General features: G+C 35.8%; 1 protein-coding gene across 2 annotated transcripts in view; it reads left to right on the top strand.

Annotated features, from left to right (window-relative positions):
* The first annotated feature begins 1,107 nt into the window (after nt 1-1,107).
* The window catches only part of LOC100921121 (proton-coupled amino acid transporter 1-like), a 54,420-nt gene continuing 31,423 nt past the window's right edge, over nt 1,108-24,104 (top strand). Inside the window, exons 1-2 of one of the 2 annotated variants that reach the window (XM_031953553.1) lie at nt 1,108-1,259; nt 2,465-2,618. In XM_031953553.1, coding sequence (XP_031809413.1) covers nt 2,470-2,618 — 149 coding nt within the window. In that variant the 5' untranslated portion in view covers nt 1,108-1,259; nt 2,465-2,469. Of the gene's footprint in view, nt 1,260-2,464; nt 2,619-24,104 lie in introns of those variants that run through there. The other variant, XM_031953554.1, reaches the window with a different exon arrangement.

The raw sequence follows: 24,104 nt of genomic DNA, 5'->3' as shown, positions 1-24,104 counted from the left end.
AACCAGGAGGCAAAGATGCAGAGCAATAGCACTACAAACAGAATGGATAGCTAGAGAAAATGATCAGATTCCAAAGATAGAACTGTGGAAGGTCAGTGTCACTGGATCAAAGAGTATGTGTTAGAGAGTAAGATGTAAAAGAGTGGGTTAAGTTAGTAAGTAAGAACTTTGACATAGTTTTTTTTTTTTTCCCTTTTGATCTGACTTTGAATACCAGAGGATTTTTGTATTTGATTCTGGAAGTGATAGGGAATGTCCCCTATTTTTGTCCTAACCTCTGCCATATCTTTACCTTTGCTCACTCTGTCCTCAATAACCTGAAATGTACTCCTGTCCCCATTTTTGCTTACTGATACGCTTTTCTTTCAAAGCCCAATTCCAGCACCTGAAGCCTTCCCTAGCCCCTCACATAAGTATGATTGTTCTCTGAAATTACTCCTTGAGTGTCTCAAAATTCTTGTTGCATTAAATTGGATGCCTTCTGCGCATTCACTCTTTTATGTCACAATTGTGTCTGTGCATTTCTTTCACTGACTTTAACATCTTGGCAGCAGAGGCTATAATCTTATTAATTTTTGTATCTGAAAGTGATCTACATGGGTAAAGGATTGTATAAGATCTAGTTAGTTGATCTCTAAGGTCCCTTTTGGGAAGTTAGGTGGCACAGTGGATAGAGTACTGGGCCTGGAATTAGGAAGACCCATCTTTCCTGAATCCAAAACTAGCTTTAAACATTCTCTAGCTGTGTAACTCTGGGCAAATCACTTCAATCTGTTTGCTTGCCTCAGTTTCCTCATTTGTAAAATTAATTGGAAATGGAAACAGCAAACAACTCTAGTATATCTGTCTACAAAACCCTAAATGGGGAGGTGACTGAAAAACAATTGAACAAAAAGTCCCTTTCACCTTCAAAGTCTTTGACTTCATTTTGCTATAAAGCTGAAGGAGTGAAGGGGCAAATGATGAAGTTTAAGCTTTGGTCACCATGCAGTAAATTCCTCTTCCCCTATGGGGTTTGTCTCTTTCATCCCAGGCTCTCACAGTCCTATTGGCTATGGCAGTGACCATTGTGAGGTAGCTCAGAGTTCTCTCCCCAGAGATGGAAGGCTACTATGAGGCAGACAAGTGGGATTCAGTGCAGACTACTGAGTCTGGGCAAGAGCCCAGGTATCAGCACTCCCAAGTCCAATCAGGGCTGAGTTCCTGGGAAAGTGTTAGGAGTAGCCAGAAGTTTGAGAGAGGGAATGCGCCTTCAAAAGGTAAGCTGAATCTTATTAAACCTCTGAAGAATCTCATGGGCACTATCCCAGTAGGCTTAGGCAGAGCATCAAGACAGTCTCTACAAAGTTAGCCATTTATTTGCACTGCCCATTACCCTTTAATAATTATTTCTAGGGACTATAGCTATAGCCTTCCTGGAATTTACAAAAAAAAATCCTTCAAAGGTATTTGTTATCACATACTGGTAGGTAGGCCTGGTGAGCTGTGGGTAAGGAAGATAGCCCCTGCTTGCAAATACCCTGAGGAGGACAATAAATTCTTTGTTCACTAAGATTGCCTATAGCAATCAGATAAGAGTATGGAGACCAGAGCTCCTAGGTTGACATTTTTTAAGGTGCTGTACCATCAACTCAAACTGCCACTGTAGAATTGATGACCTGGGAAGGAGGGAGGAAAAAAGAGAGAGAAGAAGAAAGTTTTATACATCCTATGAAACACCTTCACAGCAGATCAGAATAGTTTCTGGCACCCAGAGTTTCTGAAAGTCTTTTCCTTTGTGTCTGTCTTTATGTACTCTTGGATCATGTGTGCCATTGAAAAGGCAAATGTACTAAATTATGTTACTACTTCTGAGGACTTGAGCTCAGTGAACACCACATGATTTGGGTGATGAAGTCCTGTGTCTCAAGTTCCATGACAACTGTGTCCCTGACCAATTCTTGTGGACATTAAAGAGCCCATAGGCCCTTGTTATTCCCTGACACAATTAATCTCAGGGTATAGCCAATGGAGTACAGGAACAAGAGGCCTGTATATTGTAGGCAGAGTCTTTTGGTCTAAATTTCCTCTGCCACTTACTGTCATTTCATTTCCTTTCTGTGCCCCAATTTTGCTGTCTATAACATGGGAATAACATATTTATTCCAGCTCCAGAGCTGAGCAGCTAGGCAGAGCTGCAAATGGAGTGCTGGGCCTGGAATCAGGAAAATGTGGTTCTCATCCTGTCTCAGACACTTACTAACTGGGTGACCCTGGGGAAATCACTTACTCCTGCTTCTCTCAGTTTCCTCATCTGTAAGATGGGGTGGAGAAGGAACCACTCCATTATTTTCACCAAGAAAACCCTAAATGGGATCATGAAGAGTTGAACATAACTGAAATGATGGCACAGTAAAACCTCCAAATTTTATTGTAAGGAAAGCACTTTGTATCCCATAAGCCTATTATAATCCTGTTTCCACAGCCATCATGTCCTCTAAGCTGCTGCTCAGTAAAGGTTCCAGCTCTGATGATACTGACTCTGGAGTTAAGATAAACCTAAAGAAGATCATTTGTAGTCTGCCCAGATTTAAAAAATCAGATTCCTTCCAGTGGACCAGGGAATCCAGGAATTTAACGTGAGTAAAATCTCCCACGTTCACTGCGGTATTTGAAGGGGATGTGTTTGGATCACTGGGGATTGCTTAATTAATAATTGCATAACACAGGCTCTTTGAGGGCAAGTGGTTTTTTGTTTTGTCTTTGCTTCTATGGGATTATTTGTCATTATCATCATAATTATCATTTACATAGCAGAGAACTTCACAAATATTATTGCATTATCCCTGCAATAAGGTGGAGAGATAAGATCCTATAATATGGGAATAGCATATTTATAGTCTACCTTCAAAGCTGGGCAGCTGGGCAGAGCTAGAGATTGAGTGCGGGGCCTGGAATCAGGAAAATATGAGTTCTCATCCCATTTTACAAGTTAGGAAACTGAGTCAGACAGTGTTAAATGTCTTACCCACAGTTAATACAGTCAGTAAGTATCTAAGGCCATCTTTAAAGTTAGGTCTTCTTGACTCTAAGCTCAGTGCTCTCAGATCCACTAACTTTGGATATCTTGCTACTTGTTGGATTGAATTGAACCTAGTGAAACAAACAAACAAGAACAAAAACAAAACACCCCAAGATTGTCAAAATCATAACATTCTATTATTTTCAAGTACCTTCATCTTTCTGGACTTCAGTTTGAAAGAAAATGAGGACAATAAAGCTTGCACTCCTTCGGTTGCAACTTTTGGATTGTAAGAGAACTGCTTTTTAAATTGTAAAGTACTCCAAAAATGTAAACAACTACTATTTTTTTCTCTTCCTTTGGTATAGCACTGTAAAATGAGTAATTAGCAAGTTCTTTTTATATATAGGAAAACTGAGATGGGGTAACGGTGGTAGAAGCAAAGCCAAGATTAGAATTCCTTTCCCTCAAGTAGCTGTTCTGTGTCTGGATTTGTTTTATCTGACTGTGCTAAACCTTAAAGATCACGTGGATGTCAAAAGGAGCAGGAGAATTTTTAAACTTCAGAACACAATCACAAACACATGTATAAAAATGTCTCCCTTTTTGTGTCATTTCCCTTGGTTTAAAGGTGTGGAGAGACTTAAAAGGAATGAATGAAAAAAAAAAATTAACCATTTAGTGCCCATTTAATCACTGAACATTTGATGAAAAATATTATTTCAAAGACACAATAAGAACAAATGTATAAACCTTTTCCTCATTACCTCCAGTGAATACTCTCCCCTATACCACTTAGTTCTCCAGGGAAGAACAGGTTTAAAACTTGGTCCAGTTCTTATAAAACTTATAAAAATATAAAATCTTATTAAACATATTCAGTTGCAGCATTAAAGCTGGATGAACATCTTAATCACAGCAGAGCTGGATTCTTCTCAAAACTCCACAGGTTATTCCTTGCTCCTTATGACACTGATGTCCTGTGAGCTGAGAAATGTGGCTGGATTTTGATTTCCAGATTCTCCTGAGTTCTTCCCCTGACCTTTGGAAACTCCTGAGGTTGGTATGGTTTCTCAGAAGATACCATGAGCCAAGGAGTTACCAAATGAATCCAGAAAGAGAATAAGGCATAATGGATAGTTTTTGAATGCTTCTTCAGCTAACAGTCTCCTCTTCAATACATGTTTAGCAGATTAGCCCCCCCTTATAGAATGTCTAGACATGCTCCATAATCTCTCCTCCTTTCTCCATCATCATGATTTTCCTGGCAGCAAGCTCCCCAGGTTCTCCACACAGAAAGAGGCCATCCCAGACACTCTACATGTACTCCAGATTTTTGTTACCATTGTTAACCATTAAAGCAAATACATGAAACTGATGACCAAGAAAGAGAATTTGGGGCTAAAGTATTACGAAAATAGTTAAAACAGCACTAAGTAGTTATTGCCCCACTCTTTCCAACAACAATAATAGTATTGATTTGATGACTCTTCTCAGAACATGAGACAAAAACTGTTAAAATTCTGGGTACAGTGCAGTAGTCTTCTTTTACTCTATGCTTTGATATGTACTCTTTGATCTGGTGATGTTATCTTTCTTGAATATTATTATTACATGAATAAGACATTTTATCTCTTGGCTCTGGACAATTTCTTGGGCTGTGTTCCATGCCTTTTTTCCCTCATTTTCACTTACTAGCTTCCCTGGCTTCCTTTTAAGATCCAACTAAAATCCCATATTTTAATGGAAGCTTTTCCCAGTCCTTTATCCTAGTGTTCTCCACATTTTAATTGTTTCCTTTTTATCCTATATACAGGCTATTTGTACATATTTATTTGCTTGTCTCTTCCATTAGATTGGGGCTGAGATTATCTTTTGACTCTTTTTGTATCTCCAATGCTTAACATAGTGTTTGGCACATAATAGGCCCTGAATAAATGTATATGTATTGATTGGCTGAGTTTTGCAATGGCAGTACAGAGGATAGAGTACCTGGGGTAGATGGTTGGATGATAACCCAAGTATGCTCTAGATTTTGCTAAATAGGCGAATTTACATTCAATCACTCATCATTAGTATCCCTCATAATCAGAAAGGTGATCAAACTGAATGGAAAATTCCTCCTAGGGGAAGGGAGAAGAGATATGGTCCTTACAAGTACATGATCATTTCCTATGTAATCAAATATAATTAACTAGGTGTATTCCATGTCAGATTGGATCTTGAGTTTCTGGTTCTCTTGTTCTTAGTTTGAGTCCTAGGAATTTATACTTATCAAGATGTGTATTCCATTGCTCACCACAATGACAGATTCAAACAAGGGAAAATGAAAAAACAAACATTTAATTATAATATAAATCAAGAAAAATAATCTATCACATTCTCACATCATCACAACATCCCTTCCCTTTCCCCCCAGTGTAATCTGAGATTCTCCCAAACTCATAACTCCTTGGTAGAATCACAAATTCAGTCTTTGTAACCAGAGGGTACTCTTGGATGGTCCCAAAGCTGAAAATTTCATGGAAAATATGATTCTGTGCCTAGGTCAGCCTCTCTTGTTGTCTGGCTTTCAAATCTGCCTCTTTTTTATATGGCTCCAAGTCATGCTATTTCCATGCGGGTCCTGATACTTATCTTTCAACCAGTTTATCATAGCTATGCCTGAAAAAGTTAAGCCTGATCAGTCCAGCACTGCCACACATTGCCTTCATCACTCTCACATCCGGTTTTTCTCTTCTCCTTACAATGACACATTGACGTGTGCCCACATCAAACCAAAGTTTGCTCCAAGAGGGCATCCATGAAGTTTTATTGTGTTTAGGTGAATGGAAAACAGTGCTGGTGATGAGGTGGTCATGAGATGCACAAGGATTCAGTAGAAAGTGACCGTTGCTATGGATGTTTCTGACTCCATTTACCCCAAGGACTCTCTGCCATGTCTGGTAGTCTATGCACACTCACAGGGGTCCTCAAACTACGGCCACGGGTCAGATGCAGCAGCTGAGGACAATTATGCCCCTCACCCAGGGCTATGAAGTTTCTTTATTTAAAGGCCCACAAAACAAAGTTTTTGTTTTTACTATAGTCCAGCCCTCCAACAGTCTGAGGGACAGTAAACTGGCCCCCTATTTAAAAAGTTTGAGGATCCCTGCGGTCTAGCATTAATGCTACCCAGAATTATAAGCTTGCCCTCTTTTGGCACATTGATGAAGAGGGTCTCCAGGTCTTCATAAAATTTTTTGTTGACTTTACAAGGGATTGTCATAGTGGAACATATGTACTGATCATGGTGACATGGCACTTACCTGAAAGTGTTAATCATATTTTCATGAATCTGTTACTCCTTTTGATATCTATGTGAGCTTGTTAATTAGATGTCTTGATTTCACAGTGCTTCGTGGTCATTCCAGAAAAATGTGATCCAATTCCAGTTTCAGGAAGCTAGCCTTCCTTTGCCAGCCTTGTTTCACATTGTTGTATGCCTTTGAAAGCTGGACATATACCAGGGCCATGCCAGAAAACTGAATTGTCTTAGGAAGATTCTGAAGATCATCCAACAAGATAAGACAGCATATATTACAATCCTTTCTCAAAACTGCCAAGTATTCAAACTCTACTGCAAAGAGTGCAACCCAAATGGGCTGGTCACATTATTTGAATGCCAGGCACATATTTGTTTAAAAGACTATTTTACAGAGAACTCACATAAGAAAGATAATCACATGATGGTCAGAAGAAATGATTCAAGGACACTCTTAAGGTCCTTCTTCTATGAAAAACTTTGGATTTGATTGTGTGACATGGGAGACACTGGCAAAAGATTGCCCAGCATGATGTGTTACATCAAAGAAATCTTGGTGCTCTATGAGTGCAGCAGAATCGCAGTTTCTCAAGAGAAATGTGAAATGTACAAATTTAGAGACATCTCCACCCCAAATGTTTATATGGATTATTTGTGCCTGACTTGTGTAGAGCATTCCAAGCTTGTATTGATCTGATCAGCCATAATCAGACACATTGTACCTTGATTCCAACATAATGATGCCATTTTTTTATTTTTTGAAGTTTTTTTATTTTCAAAACATATGCAAGGATAATTTTTTCAACATTTACCCTTGAAAAACCTTGTGTTCCCATTCTCCCCTTTTCCCCCATCCTCTCCCCAGATGGCATGTAATCGAATATATGTTAAACATGGTAAAAAATTTATGTTAAATCCAATATAGGCATATAATTTATACAATTATACAATATACAAGAAAAATTATATCAAAAAGGAAAAAAATGAGAAAAAAATAAAATTCAAACAAACCACAACAAAAAGAGTGAAAATGCTGTCTTGTAATCCACATTCAGTTCCTACAGTCTTCTCTCTGGGCGTAGATGGCTCTTAATATCACAAAATCATTGGAACAGCCCTGAATTGTTGAAAAGGGTCATGTCCATGAGAATTGATTGTCATATAATCTTGTTGTTGCCATGTATAATGAACTACTGATTTCACTCATTTCGCTTTGTATCAGTTCATGTAAGTCTCTCCAGGCCTCTCTGTATTCATTCTGCTGGTCATTTCTTCAGAACAATAATATTCCATAATATTCATATACCATAACTTATTCAGCCATTCTCCAATTGATACAGTTTCTAGTTTCTGGCCACTACAAAGAGGGCTGTGTGCTGCCATTTTCAAGGCTATTTCTTATTCAAGCATCATTTGGTCTATGGGAAGAGCCGGGGCAGCCATAAGTACTAATGCTCCTCTTAGCCCTGGAACTATGACCAGATCCCCTGCTCTCCCATAGCCACAGCCTAGAATTCTTCTTTGCCTTAGAACTGAGATCAGGGTTTCTGTTCTTATGACCAAACACAAATGCTACTCTCCATCCTAGAATAGTGACCCAAAACTGCTGTGGGTAATAGAGTTGCTATTCAGTGCCAGCTGCACCCAGTGCCATCAAAAGGTCTTCCATAACCTGCTTCTGATCAGTGTCCGAGCCTCTCCCCTTTATAGTAACTAGCCTGAGAGTTCCTGAAGCTATTGCTGCTGTTGCTGTTGTAGTCACCTCCAAAGCCTGCCCTGGCATAGGTATGCAGCATTCTGGACAGCTTTCATCCTGCTGTCACAGACTTACTTGCTAACCTCCTAAATCAGGCTAAGGTTTGGAAAATGTTTCACCCTGACCTTTTTTTTTTTTTTTGGCTCTACCACTTCAAAATTGTATTTGATATATTATTTTAAAGTTGTTTGGAGGAGAATGTTGAAAAAGTACAGCTGAGTTGCTGTTTTTAATATACAATGTTGGCTCTACCTCGCTTTATCTTTAATTCTTGATAATTTTTTGGATTTTACCAAGTGAAGAATGTTTCTGTCTTCTTCATATCATATCTTAGAATTTTAGGATCATTATTTACCTCCCTGCTGAGTTATTATGTGACCCAAATACTTAATAAAGGCTCTGAAGAAATGGCACTTGTTGATTGACAGCTTACCCCCAGGTGAAAAGAGACTAACTTTTAAAAAAATATCTTTTTATTGACAAAACATATGCATGGGTAATTTTTCAACATTGACCTTTGCAAAACCTTCTGTTCCAACTTTTCCCCTCCTTTTCCCTACTTCCTCTCTTAGATGGCAGGTAGTGCAATACATGTTAAAAATATTAAAGTACATGTTAAATAAGATATATGTATAGATATTTATACAGTTATCTTGCTGCTCAAGAAAGATCAGATCTAGAAAGAAGATAAAAAAAACTTGAGAAGGAAAACAAAAATGCAAGCAAACAATAACAAAAAGAATGGAAATGCTATGTTGTGATCCACACTCATTTCCCATAGTTCTCTCTCTGGGTGTAGCTGATCATTACTAAACAACTGAAACTGTTTGGATCATTGAAAAGAGACTAATTTTAACATAAAATTCAAATCCAAGAAATAGGATAAAGAAATGTGTAAGTAACAAAATAAGAACTTGACCATAAAAAGCTACTCCAATGGCAAGGAAAAAACCAGGACACAAATCCAGAAGACAACGATGCAAAGTTCAAAGAAAAAGAAATGCTAATTTGGCACAAACCCAACAAGGATTCTTAAAACAATGGTTCCTAATACTAACAACAATCTTTCCCCATGCTTTCATTTTTTCTAAATCTGATAGAATTAACTTCCACTATGTCTTTATCTCATTAATTCATTTTTTTCATGAAAGAATGAGTAAATCTAGCAGAAACTCCTGGGGGAAATTCTACTTAAATTGATATCACTGAATAGATGTAGATCATCTTTTCTTGACCTTCCTCTGACCTGGGGATCTGATAGTATACACTCTTTGGGTCCAACCCTGAGAAATACTAATTGTCCAGATGATCTTAAATTTGAAAAAAATCTTCTGTTTTAACTCCCTTCTACTCCCAATTAGGAATAAAGCAAGTTTTGGTGGAAATATTTATTCATTAGCCCTTTGAATATACAATAGTTCTGTTTTTCTTTCTCTGTCTCTGTATCCCTCTTTCTCATTTTCTCTGTATGTGTCTTTCTTTCTGTGCCCTCCTCCCTTCCCTCCCCCCTCAACTAGAAGAAAGGCCATGTCTAGTTCTTCACTCCAAAAAGCCTAAATAGAAACTCAAAATTAGGATTAGAAGAGAATGCTGAAGGCATCTAGCTAACCTATCCTTGAGCAAGGAGTCTCCCTCTAACATCTTTGAAAATAGTGATAGAGAAATGGGACTACCACTAATGGGAAACTCACTACCTCCCAAAGTAATTCATTTAAGTAGTAAGAAAACATTAATTATGAGGGAATTTTTCTGTCTACTGAACTTGTTTACCTCCCTATTTTTTTTTTACTTTGTTTTGCCCTCGGGAAAATAAGAAAGAATAAGAAAAAATAAATCTAATCCCTCTTTCTTATAATAGCCCTGAAATATTAAAAACAGTTTCCACTTTAAATATTCCCAATTTCTTGAACATTTATTCATATATCATGGTTTCAAGCCTATTTACTAGTCTCTCTTCTCTGGATATATATTCTGATTTATTATTCCCTTTTCAAATATATTGCCCAGAATTGGAGAAAATAATCCAGGATGGCCTAATTAGGGGAGATGACAGTGGGACTATTTCTTCCCTTAAAGACTTATCAGTACCCTTGCTAGAACTTCAGGTCTTTATTAGGCCCAAGTCAAGGAAGTTGCTATTTATTGGGTAATATTCAAGTAGTTAAAATCCTACGATGTTTACCCTTGTACTCAGGAGCAGCATCAGAAAGTATGTATTTGGGAAAAGGAAGAAAGAAGTGTTGAGAAGCTTGATAAATTACAAAAGTTTTTTTTTTTTAAAGACTTTTCAGAAGCAACAACAGGAAGTGAACAGAAATGGATAGGGTATGGTTGTAGCTATTGTTGAAGCCAAAAGGCAAATGTCTATCTTTATTGATATGCCTGGAGGATTAGTTAGAAATTAGATTATTTTTCTCCCTGGAAACTCTTTGAGGTGATACCATTTGCATATGAGGTCATAGAATAAGAATAAGAATATTCCTCCTTTTTACTCCCCTTTTTATTTAAGTTTTTAAATACAAACTTTATTTTTTAGTTTTAAAAGTTTTTGCTATTGAGTTTGTGGTTCGCATGTTCTGTAAATAAGGAACATTGTGTTGGTAAAGATTTGGGCCATGATTTGCAAAATTGAGTATTGTTGAAAAAAAATGTTAAGACAGTAGAAAGAAGAAAAGCTTATATAGTATTTACTATGTGCCAGGCATTGTACTATGTGCTTTATAAATGCTATCTCATTCATTCCTCACAGCAACCTTGTAAGTTAGGTGATATTGTTATCCCCAATTTACAGTTAAAGAAAATGACTTGTTCACATTAGCTAGCAAATGTCTGAAGTTGGACTTGAATTCAGGTCTTCTTGATTTGAGGTCCAGCACTCTGTCCACTTGTACCACCTCCCTAGCTCTATTACAGTAGTAATGCTAATACTATATTCTACAATTTTGACTCATCTATCAAAAATAATTTAATTGAGCATTTATTTATATCCAAGGTACTTATAGCTTGAGTGTGATTGAAAGCAAATTAAAAGGCAACTGGGAAAATATTTAACAAAATAAAAAAACATACAATAAAATTATAATTTTAAAACTAAGTCATTATGCAGCCTTCAGAACTCCTTATATATGGTTTAATGACCTTATTTCTATTTCAGTTTAACACCATTGTTCTATACCAAGATGATTTCAGATCTCATTTATAGCTATCTTAAACAAGGAAAAAAATCATAAAAATATACTTTGGGTCAACATTTCAGAATAGTTGAGTAAGGAAGTTACCATTCTTCTAATTCCTGGAATCAAAGGGGCTTGCTCTCTTCTATCAATTATTATTATTGTTCATCCATTTTCTTAACAAAAATATTGGAGTAGTTTACCATTTCCTACTCCAGCTCATTTTACAGATGAGGAAACTGAGGCAAATGGAATTAAGTGATCCTTGCTCAGGATCACACAGGTAGCAAGTATCTGAGCCCAGATTTGAACTCAGGAAGGTGAAAAACCTTCTTGATTCCAGATCTGATACTGTCCATTGTCTCACCTAATAATTTCTCAACAAAGAAGGATGGTTTGAGACAATAATCACTTCAATCAGGTTAAGAGTCAATGGTCACATCTCATGTAGAGTTAAAATTAGTAATCTTTGTTAATTCATTTCCCTAAGAAAGACTTTAGTTTTTAGTCTACCTACAGGGAAAAGTCTGAGAAGGTTTTTAGGCTAAAGAATTTTTTTTAATTCTGAATTTTATTTTAAAATAGCTTTTTAATATTCTTCTATAGTACACAGTTTGCTGAACCTGATAGAAACTTCAAGGGTGACAAATAAAATTCTAGAAGCTGCTAAAATAAATAAGTGATCGCCTAATCTGATTTTTAAAAATAAAGAGAAGAAATAAAAATTACTCATATCAAAAATGAAAAAGAGTGTACAATAAATAACCAAAGAGGAAATAAAGGAAATTATCAAATTATTTTATCAAATAACATGTTAACATTATCACTTAGAGAAGCTAGGTAAAAATTTGAAACATTTATATCCAGTTTACATTTATTTTATAAACTCACCCCAGTGATGTTTTGGTATACATGTATGCATACACACGTATGTATGTATATGTATTTATGAATATGTGTGTATCTATATAAGGAGAAAGATAGAGACAGAAACAGAAAGGGAGTGAGAGGGAGAGGGGAAAAGAGAGTGATAGAGATAAAGATAGAGACAGAGACAGAAATGGAATAGGATTATGCCTATTTCATTTCATTGAGTCCCACAATATCAATTTCCTTTTAAGATTTGCATATCTTGGACCGACTTGCAGTTTTGAAAGTAATTTCAGTTTCAATATTAATAATTCAAACAATAAAAACCTGTATGATTATATCAATGGCAGCCAAAAGGAAATTAACAAAATTCAATACTCATTTCCATTTTAACATAAACTTTAGAAATTGAAGGAATGAGTAAGTTTTCTCATATTATAGTAAACAGTATTCATCTAAATCTTAGGAGCAAATGTTATATGTAATAAGAGAAGTTAGAGGTTTTCCATTAAGATCAAGAATAAAGCAAGGATGTCCATTATTATTCATGATATTTAACATAATCAACTTGCATTTGATATGACGACCAAAAAAAAAAAAAAAAAAAGGAGTTGAAGAAGTACAGATAAGTAGGAAGCAAAATTATCCTTTTTATGCCAATGATATGTTGATGTAGTTAGAGAACCCTAGAAACTGAAGTAAAAAATTAATGGAAATAATAATTTCAGCAAAAATACAGGATATAGGTCCACATAGAAAAATCAACATTTCTATATATAATAAAAATACCTAACATTTATATGGTACATTTATATATCATAGGCATTGTGAAAAGTAGTTTACAATTATGACTTGGAAGCTAAGTGTTATTATTAACTCCATTTTACAGTTGAGAAAACTGTGACAGACAACTGTATAAGTGATATGTTCAGGGATCATGTAGCTATCTCATCAACAAAAGTCAGCAGAAAGAAATATAAGAGAAATTCCATTCAAAATAATCATATCTACCAAGATTCACTCAGAGACTATATAAATCTAACTATAAAAGACTTTGTAGAAATATAGATCGAATTAATTAGAGGAACATTAATTGTTTATATGTAGGCTAAATTAATATCATGAAAATAACAAAACTATTAAATAAATTTAATTTTTCAGTACCAATCAGACTCCCAAGAGAATTTTTATGGATACTTAAATACAAAATGCAGGTGGAAAAACAAAAAGTAAAAAATATCAAAGCATAATAATGGGGGGGAGGAGTAGGAAAACATATCTATTAGTAACAGATCTCCAACTGATTATAATGCAGTAATCATTAAAGTAATTTGGTAAAAGGTAAAAAAAAAGAATGAGATTCAAAAGCAGAACAAATTAGGTATATAGCATACAGAAACAAACAGTTGCATAGTGCTTCATTTATATTTATATAGAAGATAGCACAGTGATAAGTGATGTCTATATAAATATCTACATATATTTGTGTTGGCAGTTATTAATGTTACCACTAATGATACTACTACTAATAATAATAATAATAAAGAATAAGAGAAGATTCTCAGAAAAGTCTGTTTTATAAAATTCCTGGGAAAATGAGACAAAAATTAGCAGAAATTGGGTTTAGACTAACACATCATTCCATATATCAAGATAAGGCCCAAATAAATACATGACCTAAATATAAAAGGTTCAAATTCATTCATGAAGAAAACCATGGCATCAGGGAAGAGATGCCTTGATATGCAAATGAGTTATAGTGGAAGAGAAAGGAACATAGTAATTACGATCTGAAGATAGAAGAGCTTATAACTAAATGAATGATAGAGAACATCACACAAGGTAAAACAGAGTGTTTTGATTGTACAAAATATAAAAGGTTTTGCACACACAATATAATAATAATAATATAATAATGTAACAAAAATCAAAAGGTAACTGGAGAAGAGTTATTGCAAAAACTCTTTTTAAAGAAATAAAAATATTTCTAAGATCTATAAGGAGCTGATTCAAAATTATAAGATTAAGTCATTCCCCAATAGATAAAAGATCAAAAGATATGAAATTTATAAAGGAAAAATCTAAATTCAAAATCTTAAGAAAAAATTATCAATAATTAGAGAATACAAATTAAAATTACTTTGAGCGTCCACTTATAACCCATCAGACTGGGAAAAAAAGACAAAAAAGAAAATAATAAATATAGGAGAAGGTGGATTATTGGAAAACAGTTTTACTAGTATGTTATTGGTGGAATTGTGAATCGTACAGTTGTTCTAGAAAGCAGTTTGGAACTATGCCCTTAAGTTAGTAAATTCTTTATACTCTTTAACTTAGCTATACAACCACTGATCCTATATCCCAAATAAATCAAAAAGGAAAATGTTCTTTTTTTATGCAAAGATATTCAGAACAACTCTTTTGGTTGTAGTTAAAAATTAGAAACTAAGAGTTATTGGATTATGGCTAACCAAATTGTGGTACATGGGCTGTGATAGAATATTATTCTCCCACAAGAAATGATGAAATGGATAATTTTAGAGGAAACTGGGAAAAGCTTATGAACTGATGCAAAAAAGTGAGTAGAACTAGGAGAACAATTTTTAAAATTATGACATAAAGAAAAACAATTTTTAAAGCTATTTCTAGTCATATGAAAAAATGTTCCAAATCACTGTTGATTAGAGAAGTGCAAATTAAGACAACTCTGAGATACCACTACACACCTCTAAGATTGGCTAAGATGACAGGAAAAGATAATGACGAATGTTGGAGGAGTGTGGGGAAACTGGGACACTAATACATTGTTGATGGAATTGTGAAACCATCCAATTATTCTGGAGAGCATTTGAAACTATGCCCAAAGGGATATCAAACTGTGTATATCCTTTGATCATCAGTGTTTCTGAATGTGGATCACAATATAGTATTTTCACTTTCTTTGTTATTGTTGGCTGGCTTTTTTTCTTTCTCATTTTTTCTTTTTGCTTTTTGATCTGATTTTTCTTGTGCAGCATGATAATGTGGAAATATTTAGAAAACTATCACTTACTATTTGAATCATATTGATATAAACTGTGAGCACTGCTGAATCATATTGAGATTGTGGTCTATATAACTCTTAGGTCTTTTCACAACAAAAATTATGGAATATCCTAGAATTCAGAGTTGGAAGAACCCTTGGAGATCCTCTAGTCACCTTTATTGAAGCCTAGATTGTAGATTTTACCAAGATCAGACATTGTAGTTAACTAAAAGATCTAGAATTTAATTCAAATAACATTTATTAAATGCCTACTTTGCTTAAGGCACAGTACAAAGTACTAAGTATATATACAAGGTAATGAATAAAACCTTGTCTTGAAGGAACTTCTATTCTATTGGGAGGCTATAATAAATATAATAATAACAGTGTAATTCCATGGGAATTCTATGGGAAAAAATTCTATTGGAAAAAAATTTGGAATCAAGGACCTGGGTTCAAATCCATATTCTATTACTTACCACCTGTGTTATCTTGGAGAAGAATCTTCCCTTCTTTGGAAATCAGCTTGCTCTTGTGTAAAATGAAAGGATTGAATTGGATGAGCTTTAAAGTACCTTCCATCTCTAAGTCTATGAACTTGTGAAATAAATACAAAACAATTTGAAGAAGCAGAGAATACTAACAACAAAGAGACTTGGAAAAGGTTTTGTATAGGAGGTACTTGATACCTGAGATTAGTATTGAAAGAAGCCAAGTGGAGGTGAGGAGACAAGAGAGTTCCTCATATGAAGTATATAGCTCATGCAAAGACATGAAACCAGAAGATAGAATGCCAAATTTATAAAGGAACTCTCAGTCCAATATGACTAGAATGTAATATGGGTAAAAGGGAATAATATGAAAAAAGGATGGCAAGGTATATTGGAACCAAATTATTGAGGGAATTTCATACCAAAAAAGATAGTTTGTATTTGATCCTAAAAGCAATAAGGAGCCTCTATACTTTATTTATTTGTTTATTCATTTGAGCAAGGAAGGATTCTAATCAGATTTGCACTTAGGAAAATTATTTTGGCAGATAGGGAGACCTTGAATTGGAATAACTATATACAAGAAACCTATACATAGGAAGACCAATTAGATATGTATATTTACATTTCCTATTTAATCAGGATTATGGTAATAATATCTTATATTTATCTTATTTCTCCATCTGTACTTGCCACAATGTAGAATGCTAGATACTGAATAAACTCTGGAGGCCATTCTTTGCCTCACTTACTACCTAGTCTTAATCACTGAATGGATGTGGCTTCAAATTGAGACCTGTTGAAGACTAGCTTAAAAAGCCCAAGGTCTCCCTTTGCATCCAGGACTGTTTCCATTCATTCTGATCTATATCTGGCCACTGGACGCAGATCCATGTGGAGGAGAAAATAAGGCTGGTGATCTTGCACAACCTTCCCTTCCTTAAATCCAATTCACTTGCCTGTCATGGCATTATCTCCCTTTGGTCATCTTTGAGAAAGAAGGACAAAAAACAGTTCAGTACTAGTTTTAAGTGACAGTATTAAGGTTTTCAACTAGGGTAAGAATTTGCCTTCCCATTCCAACCACAGCCTGCAGTTTGCCCATCTGCATCTTCACAAGTTTCCCATGCCTTCTTCCAGCAACCCAATAGTGCAGAATCAGTGATGACTTCTGGTGGGCCCATCACTTAACCCACTTAGTCTGATCTCCACTGGTTTCCACTCAGCATTGTTGCACAGAGCCCAAGGGCACTGCTGGTCAAAGTTGCAGAATTATTCCAACTACTCTATACTTCTGTCTAGAGTCTTCAAAGAGGAGGAGGGATGCCAAAAATAATGGAGGTAGTCACAGGATTGTACTGGAGCCAGTTTAAACTGGCTAGTGAGAGTCAATTGTTACATTTTCATTGTGAGTATTTGCATCTTGGAAATAAGAAAAGACCAAAAATCAGAGTTTGATTTATTATTTTGTTTTAGACTTAAGAAAGTGATTGAGAATGTTAATAATGAAGTTTAAACTCAAAAGTGGGTCATGAACACTTCTATTTTGCAAGCCAATTATTAAATATTTATCAGCACATTCCTGGTAGTGCAATTAACAAAACTTAGCACCTTGGTGGGTAGGAAGGTTGAGGGAGAGGTAGGAAGGTAATGATCCAACGTAACTAGAAGAATCTGATGGATCAGTAGAGGAGGAAAACTGTAGCCACATAAAGAGAACATTTACAGAGTGAAATTCAGTGAGATAAATGTACAGAGGGGAACACATATAGGGAGCCTGTATCCAGTCAACATATATGGGATGATATATACAATATGATTCAATTAACATTTATTAGGAAACCAGTGTGATCAGGACACATGTATAAAAAAGAAACTCATGACTTATGGGGACCGTAGATTTAGAGTTAAAATGGACTTCAGAGGATATTAGTCCAACTCTCCTTCATTTTACAAATAGGGAAACTGAGGCTGAAAGGGCTTAAAAGACTTGCCCAAGATCCAAGAGTGGTAAGTATCAAAGGGAGGGTTTCATCTCAAATCTTCTGATTCTACTTTGACACTGTTTTCTATTCTAATACTAGAAGATTACCAATGTTTTCTGGCTCCACTACTCTGCTTACTTCTGGTGTTTGCCAGCCATTTAGATTGTGAAATTCTTTTTTGCTTGTTCCCACCTTTCCATAATGCCACAATATATTTGTGCAATTGATTCCTTGAACCAAATCACAAAACTTTACATTTATCTCCATTAAATTTTTTGATCCAATCTGTCATTATAAACTTTCTAAGTACTTTTAGAATCCAATTCTGTTTCAGTTCAAATCTCGTCGTCTTTAAGAGATCTTCCTCAACCTTTCTCCATCCTACTCATGTTCCTCTGACTCTTGCTTATACCTTCTCTCTGAGATTCCCTTCCATTTACACCATATAATTTGTACATCTACAGTTATTTGTATCTTGTCTCTCCCACTGGAATGTGAGCTCCTTGAAGGAAGGAATTATGTCTGCCTTCCTTTGTATTCCTAGGAATTTAGCACAATGCCTGGCACTAGTAAATAAATACTTGTTGACTGACTGTTATTCCTTCTATTAGTCATCCTTACCAATTTAATGTATTTGTAAAGAAATTATTCTTCCCTGGAACTTTGGAAGGATTTGGCCAAATGCTGTCATATAGTAAGATGAAATAATCCTGACTATTGCTCAGTTGGGCAATTATGTAGGTGGAACAAATTAATGGGGCATAGTCATGGTCATTGGATGTTTTACAAATCATTCATGCATCTATTAGATAGAGACAGACAGACACAGAGACAGACAGACACAGACAGAGAGACAGAGAAAGAGAGTCAGAGAGATACAATGAAACGATGGCCAAGACAAAAAGATGTCCTTTGGGTTTGGGTCAGGTAGGGGAGGTTCCTCTCGATGATCTGATTTTCTAACAAAAAAGGCCACTCTATCACATACACTCCAAATGGGAACATGGCAGTTTTATTGCCTTGTGCAGTGAATGGCAAAAAAAAAAAAAAACCCAAAAAACAAACACTAAATTAGGAGTCAGGAAATATGGATTAGAGCCTTGGGTTAGCCATTTAGTAAGTAAATATTGAAACCAAAGATTATGTGGTATAATATTCAGTTCAGCAAACCATAATCAAGAACCAAATTAGACTTTCAGTGTATTTTTCTACAACCCCAAGAGTTAAAAAAAATGATGTCACATTTTTAAATGTAATAAAACTTTATTTTAAAAAACATTATTTGTGGACCCTACAAAAACAAGCCTACAGGATTTAGTCCTCAGGAGGTAGTTTAACAACCCTCTGTATAAAACATTATCACATTTTTTTCTTTTATTTATTAATATTTTTCCCCAGTTAAATTCAAAACAATTTTTTTTATATTTGTTTTTAAATTTTTTGAGTTTTAGGTTATCTCCTTTATCCCCACTCACAAATAAGAAACCACTTGTGAAGTTAGACAAAAACATTTTCATAAAAGTCAAATTGTGAAAAAAAAATTGCATTGCCCACCCTAATGAAAATTAAAACCCTCAAGAAAAACTAAGTTAAAAAGAGAGAAAGAGAACAAGAGAGAGAATGTTTCAATCTGTCTTCAGACTCAATTAGTTCCTTCTCTGAGCATGGATAAGATTTTTCATAATAAATCCTTCAGAGTAGTCATGCATGATTGTACTACTGAAAATAGCAAAGTCATTCACAGCTGGTCATCCCAAAACATTGCTATTACTTTGAAGACAGTACAATTCGCTTTGCTTGAGTTCATGGAGGACTTTCCAGGTGGTTTTTTTTTTTTTTTCTGAGAGAATTCTGCTCATCATTTCCCACAGAATAATAATAGTCCATCATAAGCACATACCACAGCTTATCATGTCACTATCCCAAATGATGGGCACCCCCTCAATTTCCTCTTTTTTTTTTTTTTTGTCTTGAAAAGAGTTATTATGAATATCTTTTGTACCTATAGGCCATTTTCTTTTTTTTTTTTTTAATCTCTTTTTTTTCAGGCCAAGTAGTGGTATTGTTAGGTCAAAGAATATGCATGAATTTATAACCCTTTGGGTATAAATCATATCTTTTGATCATTTAGCAATTGGGGCATGGCTCTTATATTTTATAAATTTGACTCAATTTCCTTTATTTTGAGAAATAAGAACTTAACAGAGAAACTTGCTTTGAGATTCTTTTTACAATTGCTGTTTCTAACTGTATTCCCCCCTCTCGAGTTATTCTCTCTTTCTCTCCTCTCTGTCCCTCCTCAAAAGTGTTTTGGTACCTATCACTCTCCCCCCCCCATAAGCTGTCTCTTTTTATCCCCTTCCCCCTTTCCCATATTCCATTCCTCTGCTATTTTCCTGCAGGATAAGATAGATTTTTATACTCCTACTAAGTATGTATATTATTTCCTCTTTGAGCCAATTCTAATGAGAGTAAGATTCACTCTCTCAAACTCTCCTCTCCTCTTCCCCTCCATTGTAACAGCATTTTTGTGCCTCTTTTTTTATGGCAGATAATTTGCGCCATTCTACTTCTCCCTTTCCCTTTCCAAACAACATTCCTCTCTCACCCCTTAATTTTATTTTTTTTAGATATTATCCCTTCATATTCAACATACATGCCCTCTGTCTATATACACTCCTTCTAACTCATAATATGAGAAAGTTCTGATGAGTTATAAGTATCACTTTCATGTAAGAATGCAAACAGATAAACCTTATTAAGTCACTTATGATATCATTTTCCTGGTTACTTCTTTATGCTTCTCCAGAGTCATGTTTTTGAAAATCAAATGTTCCATTCAGCTCCGGTCTGAATGTTTGAAAATCCTCTATTTCACTGAATGACCACCTTTTCCTCTGAAGGATTATACTCAGTTTTGCTCGGTAGGTGATTCTTGGTTGTAATTCTAGTTCCATTGCTCTCTGGAATATCATAGAGGTCCCACCCTGGCTCCAGGTCTGGGCTGTGCCAGGGCTATGCTGGTGCAGCCTGAGCAAAGCTCCCACTTGGGTTCCACAGACTTTTTCTGCTCAGCTTCTAGGTCCTTGTTAGTGTCTCTGGCCTAAGAGGTCTGAAAGCTACCAGTACTGATGTTGATTCAGAAGTCTGTCTCGGGCCAGATCTGGGTCTGAGGCTGGGGTCTGAGCTATGCTGCTCTGGTATTGCTTGCACTAGCAATAGATTCCTACTCTTATGTCACAGACCTTTTCTACTGACCTTCTAAGTTGCCTTCAGCTTGAAAATGTTCTACTCCATACTTTGGGATGTTCTGATGCTCTAAAAATTTGTTCAAAGTCATTATTTAATTTGGAGTGGTTTTAGGGGAGAGGTTGGGTGAGATCCTGACTTTACTTCTCCATCTTTGCTTCACCTCCACTGTAACAATTTTTAGTGCATCTGGAATCAGAGGACATTGATTCAAAACCTGACTCTCGTACAAACCTTAAACAAGTCACTTAATTCCTCTGGATCTCAGTTTCCTCAGTTGTAAAACAAGAGGGTCATATTAGATCATTTTTAACATCCTTTCCAGCTTCATATACTATGATCTTTATGAAATCTCACTTCTGTGCCCTATTATGGAAGCATACTGGATTTACAAAATATGATACACAAAGACTATGAGATTTAATTAAACTAATGTGTAAGAAATCAAAGTATTTCTTCCTGAACCAGGACAGAGCAACAAATATTGCTGTATTTTGGCTACGAGCCTCCCACTAAATTCTCCCAGCCCACAGACTTCTGCGGTCCTGGGTCTCCCTGCATTGTGCTGTGTTGGGCTGGGCTGCAACTGCACAGTGCTGCAACCCTGTCCCTCTCCATTATCCTACTGAGACAGACCTTTCTTGAAGTTCTTCCAAAATATCTTTTGCTGGAAATTTGTTACACTCCAAATATTTGTGGATTCTGACATTCCAAAACCCATTTAGAGCCTTGATCTGGTATTGATTTGAGGAAAACCAGGCAGAGATCAAAGACCTTTCTAACTCTCCACCATCTTGACTTCCCCCCCCAAAAAAAAATTATCTTTTTCCTGAGGACCAGTCTAGTTAAGTATAGAAAGACACCAGGAGGCTGGTAAGTAGGCAATGAGTTCTTTGACCATGGTGATGTAAATTTTTATTAATCAATTTAAATGAAGAATAGAGAGAAGTCTTCGGATAAGGTATCTTGCCTTCATAATACAATGTGCCTATTGTTAACACTCTTTGAGTTAAAGGCAATTAATGCCATGGAAAATACAACCTCTTGTTTCCATATTAAAGGAACAACAGGTTGTTTGCTGAAGCAAGACTCATTTAATAACAAGTTACACAGAAAGGTTGGGGATCAGTCAGTTGAGGAAGGGTATTAGACCAAAGCAAAAATGGGGAAAGTCCAGGCAAGATCAATCATGTCTCCTTTCATGCTAAGAGCTTCATTTTCTCCCATTCCTAATGATAGCTGATATGCTAAATTGAAAGCTACACTATGTCAAGTCAGCCCTAGATGCCATATCATGTTCTACATATAATTTGACTATCTTGGCTAGCTATTTGCCATTTGCTCTGCTTCATTTTCATCTGAATCAGCAGGCCTCCTGAAAGCACACCTTGGGCGATTTCATCCATTCAGTTTTGACCTACTGTTCAAAATGAGCATAGGCACAGGACCATGTGCTGAATGGGGAGTCAGACTGTACAGCCCCCAGGGCATGCTTCATATCCCACCCAGTGGTCCACTCCAGCCCTCTCCTCAGCATCTGGCCTGCCAGTGTTGCTTCATCACCAGTGTCCCCACATCTATTCCATTAAGCTTTGAACTCCTGCCAGGAGGTCATATGGCCCTGACTAGGGAGAGCCTATTATATTTGTCCAGTTCCAGACTCTTAACACAATGCTTCTCAGACATTTTCTTGACATGTGTATACATTCTTCACTCCTCCTTGCCCCAGCTTTCTCTTATTCTAGGTAATTAAATCAATCCTGCTATTGTTTTTAGAAAACAGTGAGTCAATTGATTATTCTTTGGCCCTCTTGACCATACCTGTGATTTCATAAACTAAAACACTCTTCCCTATAAATAAAACACCTCTTTATATGTGAATTCCTTTAGAGTAAGGACTATTTTGACTTTCTCAGAATCCCCAAAGCTCAGCACAGTGCCTAACATACAATAAATGGTTGTTGGCTAACTGATTGATATATTTCCCTCTTCTATTAAGCTTCTTGATGTCAGGAACTTTCTTATACTTATAGTTGTATCCCCAGCATTTAGAATGTGAAAATTCATTTAATAAATAATTTTTATTAGCATAATATAATGAAGTGTTGGAATCCTTACAAAGTGTTAAGTCATTAGAATTGATAGAGACAATAATTATCTAATTTAGCATGGTTCAGTATGATTGATCCGATCCTACGAGGAGATGTTATGGGCCAGAATTTGAAACAAGGTACTAAGTGGAATTGAGGAGGCAATGTTTAAATCTAGTTTAGCACTGATTTAATCACACAACAAATAATGGCTTCCCAGTGATATGATTGGTGTGTACTCAGTGAACAGCATATAAGCAAGTAGCTCTCAGGGCCAAAGAGCACTCTGGGAGGAAGCCCACAAGCCCACTCTCGGAGGTGGAGTCAGATTCATTCCATCTTCCACATTTGTGCTGGCTGGAGGCTGAATAAAGCAGAGGTAGAAGCAAAGGACAAGCTGCAAGAGGTCTTGGAATCAAGGAAGGAGAAAATAAACGTTTGGATTTTATCAGCTGGTTGTATTTGCAGTGATTATTACTCTGAACTGAAACTAAGGTTGCCTCCAGAAAACCTCCCCAAGAAACCTGCTCCCACAGAGAACCATCATATATTATATAAAAGAGAACACCACAATGAAGCACTTGGACTTAAAGTCAGAACACTTGGATTTATTTTTGGTTTTGTTAGTAGAATTTATTTTTGATAGTAACTTGTTTTTTCCAATTACATGTAAAGACAACTTTTGACATTCATTTTTTATAAAATTTTGAGCTCCAAATTTTCTCTTTCCTTTTTTTTCTTCCACTTTTCCTAGGTAGGAAACAATTGGATATAAGTTATATATGAGAGCACCTAGATTTGAATTCCAGATCTGCCATTAGGCAACTCTCTGAGTCTCATTTTCTTTCAGGTTCCTTATAATTCTATATTATTTGATTTCTCTCTTTAAAATTTCAAAAGGTAAAATATTTATTGGTTTATATGTAAAATTTTGACCAGCAGAGGGTGAAGGAAGGAACTCATTTTTGCTTCTTTTCTGTTCTCTTCTTATTCTCTGCACTTTCCTCCCTGTCTTCCTACCTTAGTCCAGTTTGGGGCTGCCTGTGCTACAGCTATGAGGGGGGAGGAAGCTCTAAGACTTTTAATTCAGTCATTAGCATAGAACCCAGATTTTCCAAGAGCAGATGTTGGAGCTAAAATACCCCACTTAAGTAATTATT

The sequence above is a fragment of the Sarcophilus harrisii genome, chromosome 2, assembly GCF_902635505.1.
Source record: "Sarcophilus harrisii chromosome 2, mSarHar1.11, whole genome shotgun sequence".
In the NCBI taxonomy this organism is placed as follows: Eukaryota; Metazoa; Chordata; class Mammalia; order Dasyuromorphia; family Dasyuridae; genus Sarcophilus; species Sarcophilus harrisii.
This window is presented reverse-complemented; position numbering and strand designations above follow the sequence as displayed.